Consider the following 22,569-nt stretch of genomic DNA (forward strand, 5'->3'; position numbering starts at 1 on the left):
CCATAATGTGCTCCACAAACAGGGTAGGTACTTAATACTTTCATTCCAACACTAATACTTTAAAACTCCTCCAGTGGTCATAGAGTGCCACACACACCTGCGGGCCACTTGGCACCAGACGTTTCTGGGCCTGAGATGACTGGCTTCCTGTGGCCACGTGGCACGCGCTCAAGGCCTTCCCTCCCTGTCATTCTGCTTAGCCTGCAGGCGAGCGAGCTGCGCCGCGCACGGGCCCGGCGGCCTTAGCGGCACAGGCTTGCCGCTACCGCCAGGGGGCGCGGGGGAGCCAAGCTGCTGGGTGTCGTGAAAGTGTCGTGAAAGCGGCTTTCCTTGACGGTTCCGGGCCACCTGTATAAGCGGGACGTCTGGAGTGTGGAAATTAGTATGGAGACATCCTTGCGGCCTTGGCATTGCTTAGTTTCTGTGGAGAAGCTGGCGGCGGGCGCCCGTGGCTGCTGAGTTCTCGACGCTTGGAGTCCCCGGCGGCCGCAAGGCCATGCTGGCTTGGCGCGTGGCGCGCTGCGCGTGGGGGCCCCTTCGCGTGGCCCTCCGGCCGCCGGGGGCGCGGCTCGGCAGGGGCGGCTCCCGCAGGGCCCTGCTGCCGCCCGCGGCCTGCTGTCTGGGCTGCCTGGCCGAGCGCTGGCGGCTGCGCCCGGCCGCGTTCGCCTTGCGGCTGCCCGGCGCCGGCCCGCGGAACCACTGCTCGGGCGCGGGGAAGGCGGCGACCCCGGGGCCGGCGGCCGGAGGAGGCGCTACCGCGCAGGCCCCGGGCGCCCGGTGGGTCCCGGCGAGCGCCGCCAGCTCGGTACGTACGAGGGTCGGCAGAGCGCCGGGACGCAGGTGACGGGCTCGGCGCTCTGTCGCGACACTCACCCGGTGTTCTGGGAAGTTACGGGCAGGCGGGGCGTTCGGTCGCCGTGAACTTCGGGGGCCCCAGCTGGGTACGGTCTCTGGCCAAATTAGAACCCACTCTAATCCCCTTCTGTCTACACCCGTTGCTGGAAGGTGTGTCTGCATGCTGCATTGGTAAAAATAGCTATCATTTGTCTAGTTAAAAGTCTATTTTTAGCTTTTCTGAGTGAATCTTCAGCGTATCGTAAGTTCGGAGGCATCTTAAGAATGGTCCTCCTGTTCGCTTGTGCAGATTTGGTTCGTAATTCTTTGGCCTTTGGTCATCGTATACAGTAACACGGAGGATACTTAGCTTAGTTTGTGATGGAGAGATCTTTAAACTTTGTATCATTGAAAACTTAAGAGTATTCCTGATGAAACAAAAGGAGTTATTTGTCCACCTCACCTGCTAAAATAAACTCCAGGCAGGAGTCACCAGAGCTTTTGATGTCATGTTAGCAAAGCCCATGCAATTATTACATCTTCAATTGTTAGGTCTTCAGAGGCCACTGTACTGCTCTGCTCTCATCAGTTACACAGCATGGGCTGAGGTGGCCACACCCCGGCAGGGGTCTCAACTTCAGGAATAGCTTTAAAGCCTGTCGGAGCTTGAACGCTGCATGCTTGGAAGTGGCCCTCAACCTGGCTGAAGCCCTTCCCAGCACAGTTGGCCGAGTATGCCACAGGTTATCTGGTTGGGTAATCTGAGATTAAGCTTTCCCAGGGTGGACTGTTACCGGTGGCATAACTAGCTGTTAGTGAGCTTTCTGTAGGGCTCGAACCCTTCACGGCCCAGGAGCTAACCATCCAGTTGTAGTTGTGTGTTTGCCACCGGAAGTGATGAGACTGCAGCTCTCTCGGCAGTCTTGCTTCATGGGTATGTCAGACCGACTCTGGATCTCTGCATTCCTGGCTTTGGCTTAGTATCACATCTCCTCAACCACTGGCTGCCTTCCTCTCTTTCCAGCCTTTTGTGAGTTGCTGTGATATTGGGCCAGTGACTGACTTTGTACCACAGTGTACAAATATCAGGACAGCGTGCCTGATCCGTCTCAACAGCCTGACACTAAATAGTCTGATATTTTGAACCTCGGTGTAAATGAGCATGTTTTCATACAATTTTCTAATGTGGTCCTTCTGTGAATAGAAGTTTCCAGAAAAGAGGGCTGTATTGCTTCTGATTTGGTGTAGAATTTGAAGTTCTACAATTTTCAGTGTCAGTATTCTGTCACCTGACTCCAACAACCACTCCATTATCCATCTACACTGGTATGCTTTCTGTTGGGTTCTGTTTATAAAATAGTCTTTTCTTATGAGGTAGGTGGCTCAGGAGATTTTAAGATATCTTGAGAAATGAGCTTTGCCACTTTTTGCCTTTGGTGTGTGCACACATACTTGCTATGAACACATGCAACTTCCCTGGAGTGTCTGCTGTCTTTCTACCGTGTGTTCTGGGGCTCAGGTTAAGAGTTGGCAGCAAGTATCTATACCTGCTGAGCTCACCAGCTCGCCCCTCCCCTTTTTTTTCCAAAAAGGTTAAGGTTCAAGCAAATTGGTTACTGATTTAAAAAGATGTTAAAATGGTTCTTTGAAGACAAAGTCCAGTGGGTTGAATCGGCTTTCCCGACTAATGAGAAGATAGTTCAGGCTCCAGGGAAAGACATTTTCTGGCTATTTCTGTACCATGTGGTACAGGGTATTTTTTTTTTTTTTTAGCTTTGCTAGGTGGAAGAGTTTTAAAGTTGAAGTGCTCTCATGAATTTTCTGTTTGGCAAAGAAGGGTTGTCCTTCAGGGCAGCTGCCAAGGAGCCATTTTGTCAGTGCCAGTTTCTAACAACTTGGCTCCAGATGACGTTGCAAGGAATCAAAACTCTAAGTGGGAGCCGTGAATACGCCCCCAGTTTTTTACTTGAGGGAGGAGAAAGTGTCTCGACGTCTCCATGAGTGCTTCGGAAAGATTTTCAGAACTCTCCATTTCCATGTATTTAAAGTATGAATTTGTAGTATTTTATTCAAATTGTGCTGTCTTTGTCTTTCAGTATGAAAATCCATGGACAATCCCAAATATGTTGTCGATGACAAGAATTGGCTTGGCCCCTGTGTTGGGCTATCTGATTCTTGAAGAAGATTTTAATATTGCGCTAGGTGTTTTTGCTTTAGCTGGGCTAACAGATTTGGTAAGTTATGAATATGTTTGCTTTTTGTTCCCTTCCAAATCCCACACTATCTATAACTCCCCTGGAGCACAGCCTTAGCTTTCCTGGAAGGATGTCCTCAGCATGAGTGTGATTTAGTCCTTGTGTAAAGACTTGTCATTAGTGTCCATGTGGAACTGCTTTTAGAAGACCTAAAAGATCTAGAAAAGATTATAAAGATCTACAAGTGTAAAGCTCATGGAAAGCCATAGGGGAGGGTAATCTTTACCCTACCTGTTTTTAATTTCTTCAAAAATGAAACAACCACTGGGCGTTGGCGCACGCCTTTAATCCCAGCACTCGGGAGGGAAGCAGAGGCAGGCGGATTTCTGTGAGTTTGAGACCAGCCTGGTCTACAGAGCAAGTTCCAGGACAGCCTCCAAAACAATACAGAGAAACCCTGTCTTGAAAAACCAAAAAGAAAAAAGAAAGAAAAGAAAAGAAACAACAGTAGAAATGTTCCAGAGCTGAGTGCTTGCTGTAGAGGTGGAATGAAGAGAAGGTCTGGAACTCTTGTGTCTACTGTGAAGGGAAGAGTCTGCAGGGAGAGTGGAGGGGATGTAGTCTAGGAGCTGCTGCAGGCCAGGTTCTGCTAGGAGGCCGTCTTTTGGCCACACACCTGTGACTGCTGTGCAGTGAGAGCCTTGCTTTAAGGGGGGGATTTGGCATTCTTTTCCCACTTCCTCAGCACATGGACAAGGAAAGGAACTCTTTGCTATCACTCTTGTCAGGTTTGGGAGTATGATATCAAATGAGAAATGGGAAACAATTCCATGGTAGAAGGCTCTATTGCTTTTGCTGACTAGCCATCATACATGACTGTATTCATCATCTACCTTTTCACAGAGGATTTGAAATGACTTATAAAATTGCATACCTACAAACAGAGTTGAGAGAAGCAAAGGACAGAGGAAAAACTTGAGATCAGGGCAGGTTGAGCATGTGGAAATGGAAGCAGTATTTTCGCATACAGGAAAAGCTGGGAAATGTGTTTCCACCTGAGTCGGAGATAAATGTGTCTTCAAACCTGTTTTTTTAACATTTTGCTCAATATTTGTGTAATGAGAATAGAAAACTGATTTCCCAACAGTAAAGAGTGTACAACATTTTAAAAACGGTTGCTTTTTCTTCTGTGGTTCACAGAGACAATACTTGCCTGGTGACAGTAGCATTAGTGATCAGTGTATAATCATCTGGTAGCAGTAGCACTAGTGATCAGTGTATAATCATCTGGTAACAGTAGCATTAGTGATCAGTGTATAATCATCTGGTAACAGTAGCATTAGTGATCAGTGTATAATCAGCTGAAGGCTTTGAAGGTAGACAGAGGTGAGCACTTAGATTGTCTAGATGTGCATCGGATAGATCTAGCCTTTCACATGAGCTCTTGCTTTTCTTTCACAGACGGCAGTTCTCTCTTGTCACCATCTGTCCCCATTCTCTATTTGTCTCTCTGAAGCCTGAAGGTCTCTTCACTCATTGTTGGTGTGGCCTGAAAATTTGTCCTAGAATATTTGACTGATAATAAAATATTTTAGATAGTAGAGTTGGGCTTTTTTTTTTAGACATTGGATTTACCTTTTATATTTGTTAATTTGTGAGGGTTTTGTGGGGTAGAGGTCAACTGCCACAAGAAATGGCCTTATTGAATGAGAGAGACACCCCATTACCAAGTATGACATAGTGTGTCTAGAATTAACTGGTGCCATATTGTGCACTTTTTCATGGAGATTTGAGTGCCCCCGCACTCACTGGTTTTAAGCAGGGGGATGGCAGGACCTGATTGTGTGGGCACTAGGCTCTAGGCCAGCAGAGTTGAAAGCCAAACAGCTTGTGAGGAAGGAAGTAGCTTAGACTGAGTTGGAGTTTTGAGATAGAAGTGGGTGGGTTTAGATAATGTTCTGAATAAAGTATTGATATGTTGATACACTGGACAGGTTGGATGGGGAGTAAAACAGGGTCACCGAGGCACCCTCCAACACACACACCCAGTCCCCAACTTCAAAATCAGGTACTAGGGGTGGGGAGCACTTGAGACAGGACAGGGTTTAGGGGAAAACACCAGGATCCTGATACCCGTTTCTTCCAATTGAATGTGGTAATGTATAGCAGAAGACAACAGACTGGGAGTTGGCTGATTAGAGGAAATATCTAAGTGATGTAAATAAAGTAAGTGCGAGGGAGAACCAGGCAATAAGTAAAAGAACAGAAGCCTGGCTGGGATGTTAGGGTAGTGAGAAGGGAAGATTGGGCAGTGCTTGTCCCAGAGAGTAAATGACAACTTGATGCTATTGTGTTGAGCTCACGTAATCTAAAAATGTAGAGCACATTGGTGATCTGCACTAGAGCTTCCCAGAGGTGTGAGGGTGGTTGGCCTCGGTTGGTAAGCAAATGAGGGGGGAATGACTGGCACTGCTTTTAAGGAAACTTTGCTTTTTAGGGGAGCAGAGAAAGGGCCAAGGGAGGGTTGTTTTAAAGACAGGTGTACTGGGGAACACTTTATATTGTCTGAGTAATAAAATGAGGAATGGGATGAGTCCAGCTGGACTGTGTATTGGGTGCAACATAGGGAAGTACTGGTTGTCTTTTTACTGTTTTCTTATAGGGTAGTATAGACATGGCCGTGGGCGAGAACGGGAACATTTGGTAGGAACGAAGTAGGTCAGGGATAAAGGCATATGAGAAGATAATACTATCAGTAGATATAACCTGGCATTGTGTCTGCAGAAGGCCTTGGCATGCGTTCATGAGATCAGTCAGCCTGGTTCTGTACTTTGGGGAGCAGCATTTATAGCCGCTTGCACGGGACCTGAAATTCATGGTATTGATTTGTGGGAGGAATGAAGTGCGGTGTTTGCAAAGGAATATTGTAAGTTAGAGGATAGTGAAGACAGGAGAGTGATGATGGCGAAAAGTGGGAAGTGAAGAAGAGAAACTGTACCAAAAGCTGGGTCTTGAAGGCCTTGGTTCCTCATTATAGACAACTGTTAGTCAACATTACCTCCAATCCACATAAGAAAATAGCTGGGCATGGTGGTGCAGACCTCTAGTCCCAGCACCAAAGGCAGGCAGATGGCTGCAAGTTCTGGACCAGTCAAGTCTACATAGTAGGTTCCTGCCTGCCAAGTAAGGGAACCTACCTCAAAATGAATGAATGAATGAATGAATGAATGAACGAACAAGTAAGTAAATAGATAAAATTGAAAAAAATTTGCAGGGTGAGGGGAGGAGAAAGAGTCAGGGAATAAGAAGAAAGCTGATTGTTGTCGTTGTGATTGGAGTATTTAGTAACTGCGTTTTTGAGGACTTGCTAAGAGACTGAACAAGTATTAATCGTAAGTGCTGAAGGCATTCAAGGCTTTGAGGTAGGGGGGTGTTACCTGTTCTAAGCAGGAAGAAAGCCATGTCAAACACCTTGTTCAAGGTCATGCAAGGAGGGCGTGCAGAGCAAGGACCTGAAGCAGTCTGTTCTGCTGTTGAGTCTGTGTTGTTGCTGGTGGGTTTTGTTTTGTTGCGCTAGGGGTCATCCCCTGGCCTTGTGTATTAGGTGAGTGTTCTGCCCTAAGCCACAGCCTCAGGCCTAGACCAACTGCTTAAACATTCCTGGGTATGTCTTTCTGTCTTTTTCCTTTAACTTACTGGAGTACTTGCAACATGGAGGACTTGTCTTTAAAGGGCACCATGCTTAATTGCACATAGTTTTATCATTTTCTTAGAAATAAGAATATCGATTTTGTTGAACTATTAAGTGCTATACATCAGAGCCTAGGATAAGCAAGGCAGACATTTCTGCCTTTTGTAGTGTGACTAGGCAGCACCTGGATCCAATCCTTGTAGTGGCCCTAGTATGATCTGTGCTTTAAGATGTTGTTTCTAATCATAATAAGTAATAGAAGAAGTAATTCTCTGAGTGTGGTGGAGCATTTAGGAGACAGAGACAGGTGGAGCTCTGTGAGTTCCAGTACGGCCAGGGTAGTGAAACCCTAGAGAGAGAGGGAGAGGGAAAGGGGGGGGGAGAGGGGAGAGAGAAAGGGGGGGGAGAGGAGAGAGAATTAACTTTTTAACTATGGTAGGTACAGAGGATTAAGTTGTTCATTCAAATATAGGTAATACAAACATGGAACATTGAATTGTTGAACTAATAGTGCTACTGAACAGTATATGTATTATGTGCATGTGATTATGCATAATTATTACTTTGTGTGTGTGTTTGTGGTGCAGGTCATCAAACCCAGGACCTCACAGAAAGCTAGTCAAGCACTCTTTTCCCTGTAATATACCCCAGCTCTCTGAACAAAATAAAGTTTAAAATTGAGTTAGATAACAGGTAAAGCAATGGCTTAGCTATAAAGTGCTTCCTGCTCTTGCAGAGGACATGAATTTGAATCTCAGTACCACCATCAGACAGCTTCTAGCTGCCTATAACTCCAGTTCCAGAGGATCTGATAGTCTCCTCCGGCCTCTGTGGACACACACATGCACACATGCACACACACACACATGTACACATACGCATGCACATGCATGAAGCTTTTAAAAACAGAACCCACAAAAGTCACATAGTACAGTAGAACAGATCAGAATGTGAAAGTTAATGTTTCACAATTTAAAAGTAGGCCTCCCAGACAACAACAACCATTTTGGCTCAAAACAGTAGACTCCTAGTCCCAGCTGTTAGTCATGCTTTCTGTGAGTTTTGTGGGCCTCTATTTCTACATCCATGCTTGTGTTTATCCCACATGGGCACATTGTGGAAATAGTGAGAAGTCAGTGGGACCCCTTGGAGGAGAAAGAACAGTTCTATAATCCCGAACTTTGTTTAAATAATTGCTGCTTTAAAAGCTAAAGAAGTAAGAATGTTTGGGGATAAGAAATGAGATTTTGCTGGCATTTTCTGAAAGCAGAGTTGTTTTTCTGGTGTCTCTTAAGCTTCAAATTATCTATTCTTTCCTATATGATGTTTATTTAAAAAACACTTCTATTTTCAGTTGGATGGATTTATTGCTCGAAACTGGGCCAATCAAAAATCAGCTTTGGGAAGTGCTCTTGATCCACTTGCTGATAAAGTTCTTATCAGCATCTTATATGTTAGCTTGACCTATGCAGATCTTATTCCAGGTAAGAACACTTGTGTGTACTTTAAATAACAGGGACTGACGATGGTAATGAGTTTAGGTCTTCTCTTGAGGGAAATAGTTTTCTTCTGAAATATATTTTTAATTTTAAACTGTTTCCTTAATTTTAAATAAACTGTTACACTGTTTATTGTAGAATTTGTGTCCTTGTTAAACTAGTAGTTTCTTTATAACTGTTTAAAATTAATTGAGATAATAGTCCACAGTGCTAATTCATAATATTCTCGAATTTTTTGGTGAACATTGTGTTGTTAGCACAGAGATATTTGGAAGTAATTTAAAATCTTCGTAAGTCACTGATTTTTTTTTCAACTTTTATTTGTGTATATGGTATATGTAAGTGTTTTGCCTGCATGTATGTTTGTGTACCACTTGGTACCTGGTGCCTACTGAAGGCAGAAGAGGGTATTAGATCTACTGGGATTGAAGATAAAGACATTTGTAAGTCACCATGTGGGTCCTGGAATGGAACTCAGGTTTTCTAGAAGATCAGCTGGTTCTCTTAACTGCTGAGCCATCTCTCCAGCCCCCACGGTTGTCTTTATTAATTACAGTTTATTCATAATGGGAGCTCTGATACTATGAAGATACTGTAAATTTTACATTATTCATTTTTTAAAAAGATTTATTTGTACATATGGTGCTCTATTTGCATGTGTGCGTGCATGACAGAAGAGGCATCAGACCCTATTACAGATGGTTGTGAGCCACTATGTGGATGCTGGGAATTGAACTCACGACCTCTGGAAGAACAGCCAATACTCTTAATTGCTGAGCATCTTTCCAACTCCCACATTATTAATTATTGCTCAGTTTCATATCATATACATATATAATGCATTAACTGAATACTCTGTAACTTCATGATCTCTTGCTTTATGTATTGTCATGCCTTGCTGGTTCTTCATTTTGGTCTTAGGCTGTATTTCTCAAGCAGTTTTTCTTCCTCATCCCACCAAGAATTGAAGTATGGTTTGAGAACAGAAGCTAGTCCATTGTTGGTGTCTGGTAGATGAAGCATTGCGGTGTCTCGTTCTGATCTCATATTGTTGTCCATTAGTGTCCATTATTGGCTTCTGGTAGCCAGAATGTAGTGTTGCCTCATTCTGGTCTCTACATATGGTCCTTGAGTGTCCATTGTTGGCATCTGGTAGATAAAGTGTACTGATGCTTGTCCAGTTTGATACTGGTTTTCTAAGTGCCCAAGACACATTAGTTAGTTATATATTCTTAGCTGTTTCCAGTGTGTATGATCTTAGAATCATGTTTTTCCAAAAGGAAAGTAAAAATCTGTTGGGGATTTGATTGATTTGATTAATGGAGTTTATAGAAATTTTTCTTTGGAAATTTTTACAGTAGCCTTCTTGTTCACAGATGCTACTGTATTTTTGATAGGTTTATTCTCAAGTAATTGATATTTCTTAATGTTCTTACCAGTGGAAACGTTTAAGCATTGTTATGTGATAGTTATCACTGTTATAGGTGTGATGACCATTCTTTTCCTATGTTAACCTGTGTCTAGTAAAGCTTACTCCCTCTGACTCTGTTAAATTCTGCTGGCTTGCCTCCCGGCCTGGTGTGCACTGTCTGTGACTAATGACTGCTTTCTTTTATCTCTGACTTCCCCACTGCACTGTGTATCTCATGCTAAGCAAGAGCAAGCCTGACTCATCCCAGCTCAGACACAACTTTTACAACCTCTTTGTGGGGGGATTCCTAGATCCTCTTTTCAAGTTGCATAGTAATTTTTCTTGGAAATTTCTTCCAAATGTTTATTATGATGGAATACTGAGAACCCTTTCTTGGCATATTATTAGCCTAGCATTTTTCCCCTTTAAACTGCTATTATGAAGTGAGTTGCATTACTGTTTTTCTAGTGTTAAGACAACCTGTAGTCCTGGTGAAAATCAACCTTGGCCGTGATGCATTCTGGAGATATTGTTGGGTTTGGTTTGATTGTATTTTGTTGAAGATTTCTCATTCAGATTCATGAGATTAGTCTGGCATACTTCCTTGTGGGGGTATTCTTTGTGATTTTTGCTCCCACCAGTGGCTTTTCACTTTCATACATTATTCTACCACTGAGCTAAATTCCCAAGCTGTAGCCAGGAATTTGTTTCGTGAAAAATCTCTGTTGGTTTTTAAATGTAAAAACTTTTTAAGTTATAAAGTAATGGGTTTCATCATGGCATCTTCATACGTAGGTGTCATTACACATTGTTCTCAATCATTTCCCTCTCTGCCTCAGTGGATTCTTCTATTCTCCAGTTAGTTCCCTCTGCTTCCTGTTATACGTGTATGCCACTACCTGCTCTACAACCCACCTTACTTTCAGGGACCCCCTTTCTAGCTTTATGACCCACAAAACATAAATATTCCCATACATGCACCTGTGCACAGTCATACATGTAAAATTTTATATTTAGGTTCTATAGGGGAGAAAAATAAGTGTTTTTGAGTCTGATTTATCTAGCCTAATAATGGTTTCCAACCCATTTTCTGCAAATGTCATGTTTTCCCTCTTGTTTTAACTGTCTGAAGTGTTTGTTCTTCCATTCATCCATGAACATCTAGACTGGTTCCTTTCCTGAGTCTTTCAAATAGTGCAGCAGTAAACATGCAGTTCCCAGAGTCGTCCTGCTGTGTGCTCAAGAGTGGCATCGCTGGGTTACGTGGTAGTTCTGCTCTGCTCTGGAGGAAGCTGCATTCAGATCTCTCTAGTGGTTGCGTTCCCACCATCAGTGAATAAGGGTTCCTCTTCCCCACATTCTCATCGCATTTGTTGTCATGTTTTCTTGGTGATAGCTGTTCTCACTGGGTCCCTGTTTTTAATGACAGTGTTGTAAACTGCCTCATCAAACAGGTTAGTGATTTTTTTTTTTCAGTTCTTGGTTGGTATTCATGTGACATTACAGGGTTTCTGTTTTGTTTTTTTTTTTTTCTAGTTCTTTTTCATCTTGGATGTTTGATAGAATTTGTTGAAGCCATTGAATAGAGTTTTGAAAGGTGATTAATTTTTTTTTGTTTCTTTAATTGTTCTTGGGTAATTCTGTTTAATAATTCATCTTTTGTGCATTTTGTAGGTTATATTTTTTCTCTAGGAACTTAACCATTTTATTTATATTATTAAGTTATTTGTAGCAACATTTGTTGGTACCATAAGATATGTGGTATATAGTAATGTCCTCATTTTCATCTCGAGTCTTAACCCTTATGTTTTTTTCTCTTGATTAGTTTTGTCACATGGTTGCCAGTTCTGTGACTCCTAATGAACCAATATGAAAAGAAATCATTGAAAAGATTCATAGATTGTTTACATCATTAAATATTGCTCCCTTCCCTTTCTCTGGACCTCCTTGATCCTTTCTTTATGTTTGAGTTCTTCTAGTAGAAATAAAAAAGGTGCCACATGTAATGAAACATTTTTAGTAGCCATTTTAAACAATAAGAAATAGAACAGAATTTTGATGAGATTTTTTTTAATCCTTTCTGCTGGGCTGGTGGATGACTCAGCAAATAAGGTGCCTCTAAGCCTAAGGACCTGAGTTCAGCCCTCTGGACCCACACAGTAGAGAGAACTGATTCTGAAAACCAGTTCTCTGGCCTTCTGTGCTCGAATGTGTGTGTTTCCACCTACATGCTCACACACTAAATTAATCTGTTAAAGGTAACTCAGTAATTCTAGCATATAACCAATACAAAATTAGCAAATTGAAGTATAAAGCTTCAAAAATGGAGTGTTTGTCTCCATTTGCTGTACCTTTCTATTTTGATGAGTCACCTCTTAGGTTCTCAGTAGTGTTGTGTCTGTATGAGTTGACAACACAGCCTATAGATGGGCACATGACTCATTGCTTTCCAGCTTTTGTGAAGTTTACACGAGGCTGCATTTTCTGCTTTTGTAACACTTTCACTGCATTGTGTGTGTGTTAGTGTTTTTGTTATTGTCCGATACAGAACATTTTTTCTGATAATTTTTGTCTGTCTGTCTGATAATTATTTCTTAGGTTAGGATATGACTCAGGGTCAGAACATTTTCCTAGTATGCACAAGGTCCTGGGTTCAATCCCCAATACAACCAAAATAATAGTATGTTTTAGTTCTCAATTTGTGTGGATTCTGTAGGTTATCTTTTGTTAGTGATTTCAAGCCTAACTGCATGTTCAGAGACTATGCTCTATGACTTTAGTTTCCAACCTGTATGCAATCAGATTTTATAGATGTGTGCTTCAGTGAATGGATATTCTGCAGTACTATGTTGTGATGTTCTCTGTATAAGTTCAGTAAGTGGAATTTTCAGTCTGTTGAAATCTTTCACATCTTGACTCCCCATCCCCCTGTCAGTTACTGAGAGATTAGGTTAAAGTTTCTTTCTTTGTGTCTTGTTTTACTCATTCCCCCTCCACATTTCTAATTTTGCTTTGTTATTAAAAGTTATTAAAAGCACCTAAGTTGGAATTGTATATTTATGACAAATGAAGCATTTATTTGGAAGTGGCGCACCAGATGGTTACAGGTAGTAAAATGACTCGAGACACTGCCAGGTCCTGTGCTGGATTGACTCCAAGAGCACTGCCCAAGTCTGCATTCCATAGACCTCTATCCCTGCACAAGTTTCTTCACAGTTAGGATTTTGATTTGCAGAGGTTAGCTACATTTTAAAGTGTGGTTGTTGTTAACTTACCAGCTAATGCTTTCTGTAGAAATATTTATTGGTTAAGAAAGTACATCTAAAAACCATGGTTAATGTGGTTAATAGTAGCGTGGCTACTAGAGTCACATGCTCTGCTAGACACATTTTCTCTTTGGAACAGCACTGTTGAGGATGGTGAGGCCAAGGCAAATTCAGTTAGATCTGCAGTTGCAGGTGCAGAGCCAACAGAATGTCAGAACCGGAGAGGGCCTTAAACATAGCCTCAGATTACCTCTGAGCTGTTTGAAAATACAACTAAAAGAGTATCTGTGAGCTATGATTTGAATTCAGAATTTATTCTGTAAAATATACAGGATTGTGGTTTAAACTTTGTGTGGTACAGAAGGCTCTACACTGAAGTAAGTTCTGTCCTCCCATCTAAAATTATCCTCCTGTTGGCTATAATCCTGGGCCCATGCTGGGAAAACTGAGGAATATGAGTTCAGTATCCTTAGTGACAAACAGCTTGGCATTTTGGATTGTTTGGGGATTAGTGATGCTCAGTGGGCAATGTTCGAATATCCCAAAACCCAAGAAACTGAAATCTGGAACATCTCTTATCCAAGCACGTAGAATAAGGGAGACTCATTTGATAAGAACTGATTGACAAGCTGGGCAGGGAGAAGAATAATAGTTGTGTAGGTAGGAGCTAGGTCAACAAGAATGAAAATATTTTTTTATCTGTAAACTGTGTATGTAAATGCTCTTTAGAGAATATACTAAAATTCAGATACAAAACATCTTGATACTTCAAGATATTTTAACTTCTCTGACATCCCCTTGAACATCTTTATCATTCCTTTTCATTGGATTCCAGTAAGCATGACCTCTTTTTCCCTGAATCACAAAGCTGAGAAGAGTGTGGAGAGGCTAGCTGTAGCTCTCGCTATTATGTACAGATTTGTCGTTTATAGACAGACACATGAGAGAACAAAAGTGGTGAGTGGGTCAGAATTCTGGAGGCAGATAAGTCACACAGCCATCTACTCTTCATTCTGATTACAAGAAGGAATAAAAAGATCAGGGCTTCACTGTAGAGGCATGAATCACCCATAAGTAATTGTTACAAAGTTTTTACTTATGGAACACATTGAATAGTATGAGGCTGAATGAGGCTTTTCTGCAGTCATGTATTTGTAATTTTCAGCCTCCTCATTACTGGTTCTTATATTTGATTTTTCAGTTCCACTCACTTACATGATAATTTCAAGAGATGTAATGTTGATCGCTGCAGTGTTTTATGTCAGATACCGAACTCTGCCAACACCGGTAAGTTTCAGAAATATTCCTTTTAGCATTACTTATAAATATTCACTCTTTTGAATGCAATTTCACTTTATGAGAATATTTATGCCAAGTATTTCTTAATGGGAATTTGAAAAAAATTACCCTGCAGCCGGGCGTTGGTGGCACACGCCTTTAATCCCAGCACTCGGGAAGCAGAGGTAGGTGGATCTTTGTTAATTTTAGACCAGCCTGGTCTACCGAGCGAGTTCCAGGACAGGCTCCAAAACAATACAGAGAAACCGTCTCGAAAAAAAAATTTTTTTATCCTGCAATTTGACACACAGCTGTTTTAAAAGCTGGTGACATACTTTTTATCTCAGTATTCCAGAGACAGAAGTAGATGGATCTCTATGAGATTGAAACTAGTCTGGGGTCTACAGGGCTACAGTGAGATGCTCATTTCAAAAAACAAACATAAAAAACCCACAACCAAAAAAAAAAAATCCCCAAACCTAATTTCTATTGTGTCCAGCTTTAGTTGGGCATATTGATATATGAAACCCAGGGCAGCTAGTCACGCCCCAAGCAGCTCACTCTTAGAGGTGTCTCATAGCTCCAGGCTATATATTGTTTCATGTAGCCTCACCATGGATGGTCTAGAAGTTGTTTTTAAAATCAGTCATAGGAGAATAGGATGGTTTGCTTATGTGCTAGTTCATTGGTTCTATAAATATTTGAGTATATAAGTATACCATTACTGTTTTTGGTTCTCAGGAAAAATAAAGCTATGTTTTATTTATTTTGTTTTTTAACATGTAAAAGAGAATAACAAAAGTTTCTTTAGGGAAAATATGTGATGAAACAAACTTTGTGAGAGCAATTGTGTACAATTTTGTAGGACTTGTCAATTCTACATTTTGAAGAATCTTATTTTCAATAGCCTAGAATAATTAGTAAGGAATGTAAATAGTGCTTATTTTAACATGAATGGAAGATGCTATACAGTGGGGCTAGGCATAGGATAAGAGTGGTAACTTTGATTTGAAAGCTGAACATTCAAACTTTGATTTGAAACCTCTTTTCTTTTGGCAGCGAACACTAGCTAAGTACTTCAATCCTTGCTATGCTACTGCTAGATTAAAACCCACATTCATCAGCAAGGTAAGAGAACCACAGCAACCTTTTAAAGAAGCCTGTCCCTTATGAAATTTTATTATAATGGAATGAATGTAAGTCTCAGGAGTTCTTAAACATGTGTGTACATGCACATGTGTGGAGGGCAGAGGCATCTTGGGGGTCAGTTCTCTTTTTCCAACTTGTGGATCTTGGGAATTGAACTCAAGTTGTTAGGCTTGGCCACAGGCACTTGAGAATGAGACAAATTTAAATTTAAATGCATTGATTGGAGGGGCTAGAAGGGGTTGGGCAGACAATTTTAAGTTAATTCTTCTGTTTTCTAAATTTTTAAAAAAATCTTTAGTATATGCAGTTTGTCTTTGCTCATAGGCTAAGAATTATACCTTGAATGAAATCATAGGGCAGGTAAAAAGTGAGATGTGTTTCTTGAGGTGTAGGATTATGAAGTGTCTCGTGCTTTTCCTGTCTATGTGGTCAGAGCACCTTATCTAGGAACCTTTCATTCATTCATTCATTTTAGTTGCAGGTGCCTGTGTGTGTGGGGGGGAGGGAGGGAGGGAGGGAGGGAGAGAGAGAGAGAGAGAGAGAGAGAGAGAGAGAGAGAGAGAGAGAGAGAGAGAGAGAGAGAGAGAGAGAGAGAGAGAGAGAGAGAAGGGAGAGAGAGAGAGAGAGGAGAGAGAGAGGAGAGAGAGAAGGGAGAGAGAGAAGGGAGAGAGAGAAGGGAGAGAGAGAGGGGAGAGAGGGATCTCCTGTCTCTTTACCCTGCTGAGCTATTTCTGTAGCTCCAACCCTTTTAAGTGTTAGATGGAAAGGGAATAGATAGTTCTACTCATTAATAAACAGTTACTCTAAGTTGTTTATGTGTTTTGTTAAGTGTTTTTCAGGACCATAAATGTACATCAACCTTTGCACAGAAAAAAAGATACTAATGCCTTGTTAATTTCACTTAAGTCATCCTTACAGTTTATTTCTTGTGACAGATGTAACAGATAGATATCCTTGGAACAGAGGGACCATTGTCTTTGTACAAGCACCAGAGTATCACCAACATAACTTCATGTGACTTCATTTGTGTCAAGTGCAACAATTTGAATGTAGTATTCCATAGAATGTCACTTGAAGTGCTGGGACACATGCACCAATAAACCCTTGTTCTTATAGGAAGTTTCTCAGACAGAATTTATTATTTATTTTAGAAAACACTGTGATTACTGTCATTTGACTGTAAAATGAATAATAGGACCAAGGTACATTTCTGTATACCTTCCTTAACTGCATCATACTCATTGTTTCATAGAATGCTGTCTTTGGGCTGTTTCTGGTTCTGTGTTGTGCTGTTAAGGGCAGGTAGTGATAATTTCCCCAGAGGACTTCATGGCAATGAATGCATTTTGGTTTTCTGACCTGACAAGAGTGTGGCAGGCAGCAGGTAAATTGGTCTTGGCAGTCTGGGTTCTATGTTTGACTCTCTTGCTTGCTGTGATTCTCTCACCCAGGGAGAAGCCACATCACTATTTCATATTTACAGAGCTAATTGAATGGCTAGCTAGGAAAAAAAAGGCAAAGGATTTTATAGTGTCATTGAATTGCTGTGGGATTCAAGATGTGGTACTTCCTGATAGTTGTCACTACCCTTGTTGTAAATAAAGCTGTGACTCTGACATGTTACATGTTCTCACCTGGGAATGCCAACTTTGGCATGGCTAATGCTGTTCAATCCAGAATGCTTGTCATGATAAGTATACCTTTGCCTCAAAAGCTTAAAATAGGAACCATTTGTCACTGTTCATTTGTAATGCCTTTATTTTTAAGGTAAATACAGCAGTCCAGTTAATTTTGGTGGCAGCTTCTTTGGCAGCTCCAGTTTTCAATTATGCTGACAGCATTTATCTTCAGATACTATGGTAAGCTAAATTTAGAATTACTCTGACATTATCAGTACAATGACTTATTGTGGCGATCCTAGAATGACTTTGTTCTTGAAGTGTTTAATGAACACTCCGACCACCCCCTTTTTCCTCCCTTTCTATTACTTTTCCTGATTTTATTTGCTGTCTTTTTTTGAAATGCTCACTGAGTCCACTTAGTGATACTTGTGTGTGCACAGGTGTAGTACCTTCTACTAGAGCATGGGTAAGCTGTAAGGAGCTTATCCCTGAAGAAGACCAGTTCTCTTTCCCCAGCAGCCATCAGTTGCCAATAGCTTCTCAGAAAAGGGTAGGACTTCATGATTTTCAACCATATTCATGCAGAGATGTTGACTGCCTTGTGCTGTTCTAATGCATGCATACAGTTATAGCTATTATAAGTTCATGTATACAATGCCACTTATCATGTTCCATAAATACTACTTTGTTGCAAACGCCCTGAATCTTAAAAATTTCTCCCTGCATGGATGGAGTCTTAGGGGTAGGGAGTATGGTATGGCTCTTCTGTGTGCACCTGGCACTCAACAGTCTCTCATAAGCAACAGGTTTGCCCAGCTTTGAACCCTGAAAGCTACAATAGCAAGTGTTTGCAGTAGTGGTTGAATTTAAAACCTATTCCACAAGGTGGAACTAAAGCCTAGTTCCATTAACAGGACCCCCAAATCTGTGGCTGGCTAAGTCGAAGACCCTAGGAGATAACTTAATACTATAATCCTGCTAAATGGACATAGTAATGAGTTGTGTCTAAGTTCCTGTCTTTATATCCATATGTTAGTGCTTCTACCAACCTTCACCAGAGAAGCTTCTTACAGTAGATGGTAATTAACATAACTGACCCCTGTGCAATCATTCTTAACCTTACTCTCAGTCACAGAGCTTAGAAGTTAGCAGTCACAGCTTGGAGGAATGAGAAGTATTGCCAATGTGTTAAGAGTTTTAGAGGAAGAAAAGGTAGTGAGAAGGATAACAACAGGAAGGAAGTGGCATTTGAGCCATAACTGTAGATGAGCTGGGTCCTCAGCAGACATTTTGGAGGATCCAGGCTAGTAGAGTCTGAGTGTGGTTTGGGGACACTCAGTGAAAGCTCTTTAAATCTTATTTTAATATGCTAATTACTGTTGTGAGATGATCTTTTTGTACTCTGTGAAGATGTGTCATTGTGATTAGTTTAAGAAAGAGCTGAATGACCAAATAGCTAGGAGAGAATAGGTGGGACTTCTGAGGAATGAGAGGAATTCTGGGAAAAAGAGGTAGGGATTCACCAGCCAAAGAAATGGAGGGAGTCAGACATACAGAATGGAGGAGAGGTAAAGAGCCACATGGCAGAACGTAGATTTATAGACATGAGTTAATTTAAGTTATAAGAGCTAGTTGGGAACAAGCCTAAGCTAAAGTCAAACAAGCTTCTATGTCATTATTCATGGGGGCTGTAGATCTAAAGAAAGTCCAACAAGAAAACTTGATATAAATTACTCATTTGTAAATGTCTTGAAATGTGTCAAAGTCAAACTTGGAAGCATTCCAAATAGGCTGCCATGTTGATTTTGAACTGTATTTTAGTAAACTTTTAATTATAATTAAAACATGCTTTAGCAATCTGCACAAGATGCTAAATTAAAGTAAATTAAGCTAAAGACTTAATGATGCAGTCTGATCTTTATTTTCTCACATAAAATGAAGGGGTTTTTTTTCTTTGTATTTTGGTTTCATCAATGGAGGTTCTCTCTGTGTCTGTCTCTGTCTGTCTCTCTCTGTCTCTGTCTCTCTCTCTCTCTCCCTCTCTCTCTCTCTCACTGCATCCATATATAACCTGATTCTCCTGTTTTTGGTTCAAGGTAATACATGACTTTAGATATGTACCAAGCAGTCAGAGTAGGAACTATCTAGATTTGTACCATATTTCTTCAGTCTTTTTACAGTTGTCTCTATTCTTTCTGTATGAATATGTGGTGGTCAGAAAGGACAGCTACTAGTACTACTAGTCAGTAGGCCTTAATAACTAGATGGTTTTTATTTGGCATCACCAATTCAAATGAGTCTTAAAGGAAGCCATGGATTTAGACTTTCATAGTTAGACAATTCTATCGCACAGTCCTGTTTTCTTAGTCCATCTTTTACATGTGTTCTTTATGATTTCTGCTGTTAGTGTTTGTAGATTTGACAGCTGAGTCCCATTCTCCCCTTCTAAGGTGTTGTACAGCCTTCACTACAGCTGCGTCAGCATACAGTTATTATCACTATGGTCGGAAAACTGTTCAGGTGATAAACGGCAAATGAGAGGCACTCAGCTCCTGCAGCAAGGAAGCGACTCGCATCATCGGCAGCAGCGCCAGCGAAAGCTACAGGACTTTCCCCATCTTGGTGTTCAGCTTGAGAAAGGACTTGTCAGACAAACCATGTCTTCAAACCGAAGTAATGTACATCGAAAATAAGCTCTATCATGGGCCTATGCAGAATTTCCAGTGTATTTTTAAATACAAATAAAACTATAATGTAGAATTTTTAATCTTAGTTTTTTGATTAATTTGTGAGATGAATTATTCTAGTTATTGTCCTTTTTTAAAAATTTGAAAAACATAGTTGATAGCGTTGAAACAGGAAAGCAAGAGGGATTTCCTGAGATTAGATATATACCCTACACAGCGAGCCTATGCATTTTTATGTTTGAATTTTAAATCTATAAACACATTAACAGTTGATGTGGCTAATATTTGACCATTTGAGAAGCTGAAAATAAACTTAGCTGTGGGGAGGGTAGAGGTGTACAGAGCCTTAAAATGCAGTGAGTTTAGAAAATAAAAAAGGAAGTCGGGCATTGGTGGCGCATGCCTTTAATCCCAGCACTCGGGAGGCAGAGGCAGGTGGATCTTGTGAGTTCAAGGCCAGCCTGGTCTACAGAGTGAGTTCTAGGACAACCTTCAGAGCAGTACAGAGAAACTCTGTCTCGATAAACCAAAAAAGAAAAAAGGTCAAAATAAAATAGATGGTCTTGAAGTTCATCAGTAGTCTTCCAGCCTCTCAGGTGCCAAATAGTTTATGTTTCGGGATAATAGACAACATGCGAGTCAGAGTAGGAGAACATGTAATAATAGGCTTTGTATCTTAAAGGCAGAGAATTACATCATGCCTTCCCACTGTTTCTAATGTGATGTTTGTATGATATTGGAACCTGTACTCATATGTCATGTAAATAATATAAAACTATATTTTTCAGAGTTTTTTTTAACTTTGGGGGATCTTCTGTTGTTAACTCAATAAAAGAATAAAAGAGCTGGAAAAAGTGTGCCTTCCATTTGGGTTGTTCCCTGGTGTGTCGTTATGCAACTCCATTAGTTTCCCAATCCATGAAGTATACTTAGATGCAGCACTTCCCCTTACATGGTAAACATAACTGGTTCAGGACTATCTGACTTTAAAGACCTGCCACACCACTGTGTTTAGGATTGTGGGGTGCAAGTAGGGTCAGGAAGAAGCTGGGTGTTCCTCCATATACTGGAAGCCTTTGGTTGCCATTTCTCCTTAGCTTTAACACTAAGAGTAATGTGGAACCATACAGTAAAACTCTCTAGTCAATTTGTTGAGCTGTGTTAAAATAGAAGGTAGTTTCCTTGTATTTTGCGTTGGTTCAACCCTCTGTTGCTGGTGCTGACTTGTCACAACCTATCCCCTGTGGTGGTTTGGATGACAATGTCCCAGTCTAGGGTGTTTGAATATGCTGTCCCAGTTAGTGGTACCATTTGGGAGAGACTTTAGAGGGTGTTGCCTTGCTGGAAAAAGTATGTCACTGGGGCATGCTTCTGAGGTTCTAGGCTGAGGTTTCAAAGCCATGTGCCATTCCCAGTTCACTCTGTTTTTTGCTTGTGGTTCAAGATTTGAACTCTCCAGCCCTGGGCCTTCGACACAGCAACAGCTCCATGTCATGCCGTGCTGTGCCATGCTGTGTAGCTGGCTGGAGTAGAACTCAACCAGGAACTGCTCGGGCACTCTAGGCCCTGGCTGTGACACTGCAAAGCAGCAAAGCAACAGCTCTGTGTCATGCGGAGCAGGACTCAGTCAAGTGCTGGCTGAGGGCCCGAGCCCTGCCTGCAAACAGCACAGTGATAACTCAGTGCCATGCCATGTGGCTGGTGGAGGACTCACTAGAAGCTGCCCCGGGGGCTCGAGCTCCAGGCCAGGACACAGCAATCGCAACAGATCCAAGCCATGCCATGTGACTGGCGAGCAGTAAGACACCATTCTGATGAGTGGATCCAGTGTGGGGAGGTAGAGCGGTTCATGGGCTGGGGAGAAGCCAGATCTGAAGAGGTGAGGGGACATGAGCTGATATCTGTGTCTCCTGTGGCCACTGAGGGCTGTAATGAGGCCTGTAGTGTGGGCCACCACTTGGGGTCAGATTAGTGTCCAAGGGCCATGATGCCAGGAGGACCATGAAGATTTGATTGGTGTGCACTGCCACCTGGGACCATGGTGACATCCAACCAAGGCTGCTGCTAAGGACCATATATGTCTGGGTTGGCGGACCTACCACAGCCAGGGTCTGTGTTGATGTCCTTGGCCTATGTTGCCACCAATGGCCACACTAATGTATGAGGTCTAGGCTGCAACCTGTGGCCATGTGGTTATTCAGGAGCCATGTTGCCACCAGGGTCATGGTGATCTGAGTGGCCTGCACTGTCACCCAGGGTTAGCAGCCATAGGGGTAAGAGGTCCAGACCCTTTTCTCTGGTAAGAGAAATACTTAGATTAACAATTATGGGTTAAATACTTAAGTCAGAGATAGCCAGTAAGAAACAAGCAAATGGCCAACAGCTTCATAATTAATACAGAGTCTTGTATGTTATTTGGGGACTACAACGCAGCAGAGTCCAGGCGGCTGGCAGGGAAAAACCAAAGTGGCTGGCAAGGAAAAAAACTACACAGGGCCATGGCTGCTGCCAAGGACCATGTATAAATCCACAGCTCTACAGCAGCCAGGATCTGAGTTGATGTCTGTGGCTCCTGTTAGTGCCAAGGGCCATGTGGGTGCCATGTTGGTGTCTGAGGACCATGCTGCTACCAGGGTCATACTGATCTAGGTGGCCTATGCTGCCACTAGGGCCATGGTAACACCTGGGCCAGGGCTGCTGCCGAGAGTTGTGTCTGGGTCCGTGGTCCAGCTGCAGCTGGGGTCTGTTGATGTGTGCCACCACCACCCAGCATTTTGTTCAGTTTTAAAATAGAAAACTGGAGTTGTATTTGAATGCGAATATTAGAGTATACATTTGTGTATACAGATTGGCAAATTTATCTCAGTGTTTCCATAAAATAGACCTTTTGTTTGTTTTTCAAAACAGGGTTTCTCTGTGTAGTTTTGGAGCCTGTCC

The 22,569-nt window shown here is 41.9% G+C and overlaps 1 protein-coding gene across 3 annotated transcripts; it reads left to right on the forward strand.

The window, feature by feature from the left end:
* The first annotated feature begins 315 nt into the window (after nt 1-315).
* Crls1 (cardiolipin synthase 1) lies at nt 316-20,486 on the forward strand. Of its 3 annotated transcripts, none has more exons than XM_021226373.2 (7): nt 316-805; nt 2,931-3,068; nt 8,075-8,204; nt 14,098-14,183; nt 15,234-15,302; nt 17,091-17,182; nt 19,396-20,486. In XM_021226373.2, the coding sequence occupies exons 1-7, from the start codon at nt 497-499 to the stop codon at nt 19,481-19,483; spliced, it is 912 nt and encodes a 303-aa protein (XP_021082032.1). In that variant the 5' UTR covers nt 316-496; the 3' UTR covers nt 19,484-20,486. The 3 variants fall into 3 exon arrangements, with proteins under 3 accessions (XP_021082032.1, XP_040602287.1, XP_040602286.1); XM_040746353.1 differs by lacking the exon at nt 316-805 and adding an exon at nt 1,422-1,566; XM_040746352.1 differs by lacking the exon at nt 316-805 and adding an exon at nt 1,558-1,577.
* The last annotated feature ends 2,083 nt before the right edge of the window (nt 20,487-22,569 follow it).

This window comes from Mesocricetus auratus, unplaced genomic scaffold (genome assembly GCF_017639785.1).
Source record: "Mesocricetus auratus isolate SY011 unplaced genomic scaffold, BCM_Maur_2.0 Super-Scaffold_100004, whole genome shotgun sequence".
NCBI lineage: Eukaryota > Metazoa > Chordata > Mammalia > Rodentia > Cricetidae > Mesocricetus > Mesocricetus auratus.